Source organism: Antedon bifida, chromosome 4 (assembly GCF_963402885.1).
Source record: "Antedon bifida chromosome 4, ecAntBifi1.1, whole genome shotgun sequence".
NCBI classification, from domain to species: Eukaryota; Metazoa; Echinodermata; class Crinoidea; order Comatulida; family Antedonidae; genus Antedon; species Antedon bifida.
Window position 1 is genome coordinate 24,326,462 of NC_136229.1, and position 9,602 is coordinate 24,336,063.

The following is a 9,602-nucleotide window of genomic DNA, read 5'->3' on the forward strand; positions in this document are numbered from 1 at the left end:
AGAATTGATGGAATGATTATACTTCTAATTACTTGTCCAATTACGTGACCAAATTAAATGACCCATGGACCAATGTATAAACTGTATAAAAGGACCGATCAATTTCACCTACAGTAGTTGCGGAGTGTGTGCGGTACAGGAGGTAACGGTTTCGACAAATCCGTAAGTTGTTCCTTCAATTTATGTTTTTTTTCTGTTTGTCTTATGTTTTAATTCTTTTATATTTTCTAAAGGACCTCATTGGAAACAAGTCCACTTTAACTATTAACTTTCATGGGCTATCATTGCATGTCTATGTCTGTTTTCCCTGTCTGCTTTCCGTTTTTATTTGATTAGTCAAGTTGTTTTAAATAAGGTTAAAACAGGAATTTTACTGCTTGTAACAATGTATAATATATATGAAAGGAAAAATATTACTATTACTATTACTTGTACTTTTAAATGCTTTTAATTATATTCTTACTGTGTATTTGTTTGAGGTGCAAATTTCTTACAATAATTGTAATTTCACTCTATTCCCCGATCAAATCAAAATAATAACTATTTTGGATAGTCTTGGATTTAGGGTAAAATGCATACTCCTGGTTAATTCTTTGTAAGAGTTGCAATAGTTTGTTTATTTCTTTTGACAGGTAATCATGAGAAGTTTGGTGCTCTTAGCGATGGTGTTTATGGTAGCTGAGGTGTACGCTACTCACTACCGTGGTGGTACGTTCTACTATGAAAGACTCGGAAAAGCTAAGGTACCTTGATTTTCTTTCAAACTCGAGAACAGGCCTAATTTGTGTAGTTCTTTGTATTGTATATCCATTGCCCATTATATATGTTTATGGACAATACATGTGAGTTAAATTAAGTTCATAAGTTCCCCAATTCCTCGATCAAATCCTATATGCTATAATTTGTGTTGATAAAAGTCGTACATTGATAGGTGTTAAGCTGTGAGTTCTAGACTAGACTAGGTTTATTCTTTGTTAAGATATAGATGGTTTTAGTTATGAAATATTATAGGCCCTAACCAAAAATATATCAGAAAGACGCAAAACACCCGTTATATAGTAATATATCAGATGTAGAACCGAGAGATATAAAAGATCCTTTGTTCCTTACTCGATCAGGTTGTATAACGCTGAATAATCTTAATTGAAATCAAAGAAAAAAAAAATCAAAGCATAGTAAAGTCAGAATTTTTTTTTTTAGCCAGTTTTTTTTGCATAATTTAAGTAATTATTGGAACCAGTATCAAGTAATGTTTATAGATTATTGATGTTCTTATATGTTGCTTTTAAAATATTGTTTCCCTGTGGTATTTCAAGTCTGTTTTTAAATATTGATTGTTTTAAAATAATATATCTTAAGTATGTTTAAATATTTTGTTATATAGTAATAATTTTATTAATATACATTTTAAAATTTAATGTTGAAAATGTACTCTACTAATTTTTCCATTTTAATTTGGCAAAGAAATTTAAATCTGAATCCTTTTAAAACATTACTTTAATCAACCAACAAATAGAAAGTTTATTTAGTAATGAATATAATAAAAAGAAAAAAATAATAACATGGTAAGATTTGCATTTTTCGCATATAAAAAGAGAACTAATAATTATGTTGCTATTAATACTAGGCCTACTTAAATGTAATTATATGTATTATTAACTATTATTGTATTTGTGCCAGTGACCTACATACTATTGAATAAATGAATGAATGAAACACGAATCGATATAAAAGTTCATTGTATGTATGATTTGAACACTGGATATTGTTTATTCATTTATAATCTTAGTTCGATGTTATTTCTGTTGGAGTTAAATATTCATTTTCTTATGTAGGCCTAAATAGTAATAATAATAGTAGTATGAACGCAAGTTATTTAATCAATCACAATTCGGATGCTCCACCACGTTGTGATTGGTCAAATTACTTGCGTCCAAAGTAAAGAGTATTATTATTTGTTATAATTCCTGATTATGATGTTTATTTTTTTTTCAATAGGTACGTGTTTTCTGGCGTCTATCTTTCCAGTTGATTAACTATTATCCAGAATACTATTGCAACGAAGTAGGAGACAACCTAATTGCCGAAAACCTTCTTGCTTTAACATGTATCGATTGTGGTACCAACCAGACCATCTTAACCCCACTAAAACTTGAATGTACTTCCATTTCACAAGAAATGGGGTGGAGTCTTCTAGATGGATACGTAGATTATACGGCAGACCGTAAAGAATTCATTATGGCGTAAGTAGTTTATTTTTATTAACATGACTTGGTGTTTACATCTATCCGATCTTGTTGGAAATAGAAAGTTAATTGTTTTCGTTACGGGAGCTGTACGAAAAATATTCATGTTGGCATTGATAATTGCAATTACCTACTATACATTAACTGGAGTTGAGTAATTGATCCGATGTTTGTCCTACTGTACTTTTGTAATACAAATTTGTACATACATTAAGTACGTTGAGAAGACTTTCTAAACATGTTGATATTATATAATATAGTATTGACTTTGGAGCAAAACAATTAATTATACTTTGTTTTTGTTTTGTTTTTAGATTTAAGACAACTGGCATGTGTTCCGACAGCAGCTGGATTAAGTTGGAAAATTACGGTCCTGGCAAGTGTTGGTCACTTTTGACTAAAGTTGACACTTCGATAAAAAACGACTCTCCACGAGTTACAGCTGGTTTACCAGTGTATAGAGTCAGACATGGTTGCAAGAGACTTATCGACCTTAACCGTAAGTGTTGTAAGGCTAAAAAAGAGGCAGAACAATGCGTGTCCTCTCTCTGAAGACGGAAGAGTCATTTAGAAAAATATAACTAAAGCACAGTATTTCAACACTTATATATCATTTATTACGTCACCTTAATCTTTCAGCCATTGATATAAACGAAGACCCGACAAAATGTCGATGGGCAAATAACGACGAATGTCCAGAGGGTCGAGATAGTAGCGATGTGAATCGTGTATGTGGACAAGCAACATCATTGACAAAACTTTATCAGGTATGTATGCTGTTGTCCTTTGGTGCGTTCGAGTATATTTTTGTATGAGACACACACATTAACAAAAAAACAAATCCATAAAAACATTTAGGGTAGGTATAATAAGAAAGGAAACCATGAACATAAATTGTAAATGTAAATGGTAAACTTAATTATAGGAAGAATGCAAGATCGAGTTTATTACCGGAGAAGATGATTTGCAAGGGTGGTATGGCGCTTCCGTTATGATCGAAGATTTTCCAGATAAAACTTACAGTAAAGCAAAGAGCACAGTTCCATTCCAATTTCTTCTTGATGTTACTGCACGTAAGTTAAATCTTGTTGGGTTACGATTTCACTGACTATACATACACTCCTGATCTGCTGTTAGAGTCTTCCTAGGGAAAATCTCACTGTCTCTGAATGTAAGTCTCTGTAATTACTAACTTGATTAATGAATTGTTTGAAGGCTTGCATGGCGAAATCAAATGTTGATATATATATATTAACTAATATAATTTGAACTCACTTGTTCTGCCTACGTTGTTTCGTTGCGTCCAAGTGGGAATCACTGTATTGAGGAATATCATAAACAATGTAGGCATATTGTTATAAAATCGATGTGTTTCTCTTCACTAGCCGGATCATGTGTAGGACCAAAGATTGATCTAGAGGAGTGCAGCGTGATTGCTCCTGGAGAAACCTGGAACAGTTTCGTTACTGCTTCAATACAAAAGGGCTCTGATGCATCAACGTATGTAATTGATACTTTTATTGATTTTATTATTATATTGTTTTTTTATATTACAGTTATTTATTTATTTTTTATTGTAACTACTGATATTGCATATACTTGCAATATTGACATTGTTAACTAATATATTTTTCAGTATAACTGAAATCCAAGGCAGTTATCCAAATGGAATGAAAATGGCATACGTCAGCGGTTCAGAACCAAGCCAGAAGGTTGTCAAAGCCAAACTTTCCTTCAAACCTAAAAAAGAAGGTACATATGTATTCAGTTTCACAGCTACTGATGATAATGGGTAAGTGGCATATTTTTAAGTTTCATGTGAGGGCCATCTCGTGTTGCACAACATATTATACTCACAATCACAATGCATACGCAACTTTTGCGAAGAATAAATCAGTCAATTGTGTAGGTCTATATTGTGTACAGTACTTATAAATACTTTCAATTGATTTGCAGTGTTCAAAATGATCCCAAGTCTGGACGTTTGATTGTGTCAGGTAAGACGATTATTTGTGTTTTATCATCTTATCTTATTATCAACATGCTCGCTCACTCAGGTCACCAGAGGAAACTACTACACTGCTTAGAATCCCATCAGTGGGAAGCAGGATTGCACCAATGTTAAGGAAATCTTTATTGATTTATTTAGCTTAGTGGAGTTTTAACTTGGGGGTTTGGATTCTTGTTTATTGAACCATGGGTACTAGTTTCAAACGCTATCAGATATTTTCTCACGACATGTTGTTCATCTTCACTGCCAAAAAACGTGTTTTAATATGTTATGTAAGGCATCTTGTGTTTATGATGTTGTGTGTCTGTTACTGATTGTGTCATTGGTTGTGTCTCTAACCGCTGAATCTATTTGCTTAAAAAGTTCATCTTAACCTATTTTGAAATGTAAAAATGTGTATTATTTCTGATTTTTACAAAATATTTTGCTTTCTAAAATCATAACTCGTTTATATTTTATTTCACGATATTTTGTACTTTTTTGTTGGTTTAGCTGATGGTCTTCCCATGGAAAATAAATTAGACCCCCCTGCAATTCTACCAGATCAATCGACACCAGTTATCAACTCTGTGTACGAGGGAACAGAGGAACTTTGGACAATTAAATTTGATGCACCCGTAAGTATACAGTATTCACGGTTAAAATATGACGTTTGGTGATGGCGCTAGTTAATACAGAATGGCCTAATGCATTGCAAACTGGATACACATTGTTAATTGCTGGTATTTGTGGATTGATATTTGATTCAATATAGTCAATTTCGGCACAACAATACAAAATAAACAAAATGCTAAGGATTTTCTGAAGCGAACTAAATCACTGTATGAAGACTTTCCTATAATTAAATACAAATATATAACTTATAATTTTGCATACTGTAATTTATGTTGGAGAACCCGGGTATGGCGTCAGAAAATAGAGCCAGTATAAACATATCATAGCCATATATGAATATATAGGCCTACGTCAATATCATAATCTCATTTTACTTTATAGGTTACACGTCCAGAATCCAAGTCACTCATCAAAATATTAGACTTGAAAGGGAATATAATTACCAAGTATAATGCTGTTGATAAAGATGTAGTAAGGTTCCCCAAAAGTGATCCAACGATTGTCCAATACCCTGCACCTACTGGTCTAGAAGGAGGCAAAGGTTATCTTGTAAATGTTGAGGCAGGTTTCGGTGAGCGAGTCTGGAAAACTCCATGTGGCCGCAGCGCAAAGGCTGTCAGTGATGAAGGGATATATAAGTTTGATATCCGTAAGTGAAAATAATATCAATGACAGTAATCTTAATTTCTTTAACGAAAGAAAAATGAAAGAAAAAACCGGCTGCATAAACTGCCTCTAACAAAATTATGCAATAAAATCAAAAGCATCTCGTTTTATTGTAGGAATGGTTTCAAATATACATCTAAAAATGTATTAAGTTTTATTTTCTCATTTTCTATAGCTAAGCCACCAGAGCCAGAAGTAGAATGCGGTGATTCTTACATAAAAGTCAGCATCCCTAAAACGTACGTGAATAACATTCCAGCAAGTGAGCTTCACCTTCACGACACAAGATGCAGAATTCAGGACAATGACCCAATGTACTACACGATTGAGTTTGGCTATGACGAGTGCGGAACTATCATTAAGGTAACAATTGTGCTATTAATAAATTTAAAAATTAAAAATGTTTCTTTTTATTGGCCACTGCATAACAATTATCGTATATAGAATCTAGTTAGCTTCTTCTCTTTAAAAATTAACTGAACTCTGTACAGTAGTTGATAGTTAAATCAATTATTAATAATAAATTGTTTTAAAACATGTTAGTATAATCAGTTTGTTTTTTTTCAGCGTTCATCAAAATCGAAAACTAAATTCTACAACACAATCCGAGACGACCCTAAGCCAATCTTTCCAGGTGCACCAGTAACCAGAGCTAAGCATAAGGTTGAGATGCAAATTATTTGTGAAATGAGGGGAGTTGGTGTTAATGACGTATTCTTCAAACCAGCAGCAGCTGTTAACCCTGAAAAATACAAAGCAACTGGAGAGTTTAAGACTTATCTTAAGATGTATGAAGACTCAAGTTACAACAAAGACATCACTGGAACTGCATCAGTTGAACTCAAAGAAACCTTGTACTTTTCTGCGAAGAGCACCTCTTCGAAGGACGTTGCAATCGAAAGCTGCAAAGCAATGGCTAAATTCGGAACATGCACAGAGAATGACAAGAAGTACACATTCATTGAAAACGGGTAAGATGATTACTATATACTTTTATTACAATTTTCTTCATATTCTTTACTCATTTAGCTTATTAATATTTAATATCTATTAACTATTACTTTGTCGAAGTGAATATTAATTTTTATTATTAAATTGTAATATACGAAATAAGATTTTGATTGATTTGACTTGATAATTATTTAATAAATAATTTGGACATCATTGGCAGATCCAATATTTTGCTAGAAGGTGGAATGGGAGAGGGTATGGCTGAAGGCCTAAACGTTGTAAAATTAAGCGCTGAACTTACTGGACTCTTAAATGGTCTAAAAAACTTTTTTTCCTAGTGATATTCTCATTTTGAAATTCTGGATAACAATTTTGTTTGCCATGGCGTTTTTTATATAATTGGTTGTAAACGGTCCAGCATTAAACGACAAAAGAGGACAAGACTATGGTCAACTGTGCCTAAGAACACATTAATTGTAATCAATGTAATTCTCCATCTTATTATTTAGATGTGGTGTAGACTCATCCGTCAGTCTTACTCCTTCTGGTTTGGATCACCGTTTCTCTATTAAATCTTTTGGATTCCTGCAATATGGCTTAACTAATGAGGTAAGGTCTGTCTTTGTTTTAAAAGTAGTGATGATATTCTCAAATGCAAAGGAGAGAGCGGGGGAATGAAATGTACGTGGAAATGTCCTGTAACTAAAAATGTTTTAATACGTTGGACTAATCGGAGATATCAGAGAAAATGAATATCGATCTAAATTAATTTGTTTCGAATCCGGCTTAAATTAATGCTTAAACTTAATACATCCCATATCTAATACGGCCCTGACGTGTAGTTATACATGGAAATATATGGAACGCCAGGGTTAATAGATCATGGGATGACTGTAAATAGAAAAGAATTAAAAAAAATAGTAAAAGAATGATTGAACTACTGTTCATAAAATACTGTATATTGCAACTAACCTATAACCCAAGGGAGAGGGTGGGGTATTGGGATGTTGGTGGACAGATATCATGCAATTATATTACATAACAAAAAGATACTATCACATTGATATTTTCTTAATATTACTAATACTATATTATTCGAGACTGTTGAGATTTGCTATTTATTCATACTTTTAGGCTACTAGTCTAATCTAATTGCCAGAGTTATATTGAATAAAAAAAGATTAATTTAGACTGCAGCCGAACTAATACTACTAAAGCAAACTAGTTTACAAAATGATACAACACTTTTTTTTCTAGGTATTTGTGAAATGTAAGATGGTATCGTGTAAACCTGGAGCAAGTAGTTCACGTTGTGCTGACCTCAAGCGTGGTAACTGCTCCAGACGTCGCCGAAGTATCGGGAACTTTGAAGAAGAACATGATACATTCATGACATTCAGAATGTAATAAACCAATGAAATTCTAAAGTATTATCTGATAACCGAATGTGATTTTTTTCTTTTGTGTGAAATAAATGTTTGCAAAGTTAAAAATGTGAGTTTTTTTTTAATTCTGTATTTACATATGTGACAATGAAGATGATGAAAAAAGAAGATTTCGATCTACGACCTACGCATAATTATGCTGTTGGTGGTCGCCTGGATTTAGAATCCACCAAAACTCAGTCGAGGAATTAAATTAGAAAGCACATTTCATTGTCCACACATGCGAACATTAATTAAAATGACGTAACTAGTTCATAATAATAAGTAGAAATCAGTAGAAATTGAATTGTTTGCGAAGATATTTTCATGACAAATGATAATAAATCAAACTTGGCAAAATGCAGAGCGACAGAGGGCGTTCTATTTAATATTTCAGCTCATTATTAAAGATACAGGTAACTCGAGATTTTAGTATAAGTCTATCCAAATGAAATGTGACAATATCGTTTGAATATAATGTTTTGAATAAATTTAATAACTATAATCTTATGTAAACTTACCTACAACAAAAAAGTCTTAATGTATAAAATAACAAATTACTTAACTCCGCCCTATCTATCACATATTCTCATAAGATACAAGATCTAAAAATGTCTAGTAAAGCCAAATACAGAATATAAATCTGTAATTAAATGGTGGTCTATAGCAGTAACCCGTGCTCTGCACGTTCTTGTCTGTCTTAATAATAATGGGATGAATAAGTATAACAGCGCAATACTGGATATGGGATATGAAAGGGACAACGTGCAAGAGGTGCAACTTGAAGATTAAAACATTTTAATGATAAAATATGAATAAGTTATAATAATAAAACTACAGCTGCTTACGGACACAAAAAGTGTCCGAAATTAAATGTTGCGCTCGGATTTTTTTTTTGGGTGTTCATAAATTTTGTGGAAACACCCATTTGGATTCGTTTATGTGGTTTTTGTTTAGAGTTCATTTACATTTTTTTTTCATGGTTTTATATATTTTGCAATTTTTTTTTGTGAGGTTTCGTATCTTTTTTGCTAGTTTTGTAATTGAACTCGAACGTACTAAGCATGTCAATGGCCACGGCGTTTTACTCACTGAGCCAAACCGTGATTTACGGTCATTATGTTCAAAGAATTGGGAGGTGTAATTAATTAAAACTTCAACGACGCGATCATGGTATTTGTAGAGGAGGAGGTTGCGTAGTTTATACAGTGACGTAACATGGTTGCTGACATCAGTGTGCCGTTCAGTGGTTTTGGAGGAGATACGTAAAATACGCGAAAAATTTAGTAGCATTAATATATAGATACTTTTTTTTCTCATTTCAATATATAATTTTGTTCATGGTTGTTCATCATTTAGATAGTTATGATAATTGTATTTTTCATACGACCACGTGTGAACGAGCCTACGTTTTAAGATAAAGATTTCATTATTGTTATTATTATGTTTATTTACGATCAGTGCATAGAGTTTAGTGAGACAGACCACATCGTAATTAAAACGGCTTGTTTGATACTAATTAAAAAACACATAATAATTGTTTAGAAATTTGTACTTAAGCATGTGTTTATGTCATTTATAATGTATTTTGATATTAACATAAGCATACAAACAATTGCTAACAATTAACTGCCAACTTTCGACTAATTAAAAAGACAACCCTAGCATATACCCGACCTGGATCAGTTC

General features: G+C 32.4%; 1 protein-coding gene across 1 annotated transcript; it reads left to right on the forward strand.

Annotated features, from left to right (window-relative positions):
• The first annotated feature begins 127 nt into the window (after window positions 1-127).
• On the forward strand, window positions 128-3,744 carry LOC144840977 (uncharacterized). The gene is made up of 7 exons (XM_078697090.1): window positions 128-162; window positions 633-743; window positions 1,999-2,243; window positions 2,561-2,745; window positions 2,886-3,013; window positions 3,176-3,319; window positions 3,632-3,744. The coding sequence occupies exons 2-6, from the start codon at window positions 639-641 to the stop codon at window positions 3,239-3,241; spliced, it is 729 nt and encodes a 242-aa protein (XP_078553216.1). The 5' UTR covers window positions 128-162; window positions 633-638; the 3' UTR covers window positions 3,242-3,319; window positions 3,632-3,744.
• Window positions 3,745-9,602: the final 5,858 nt, after the last annotated feature.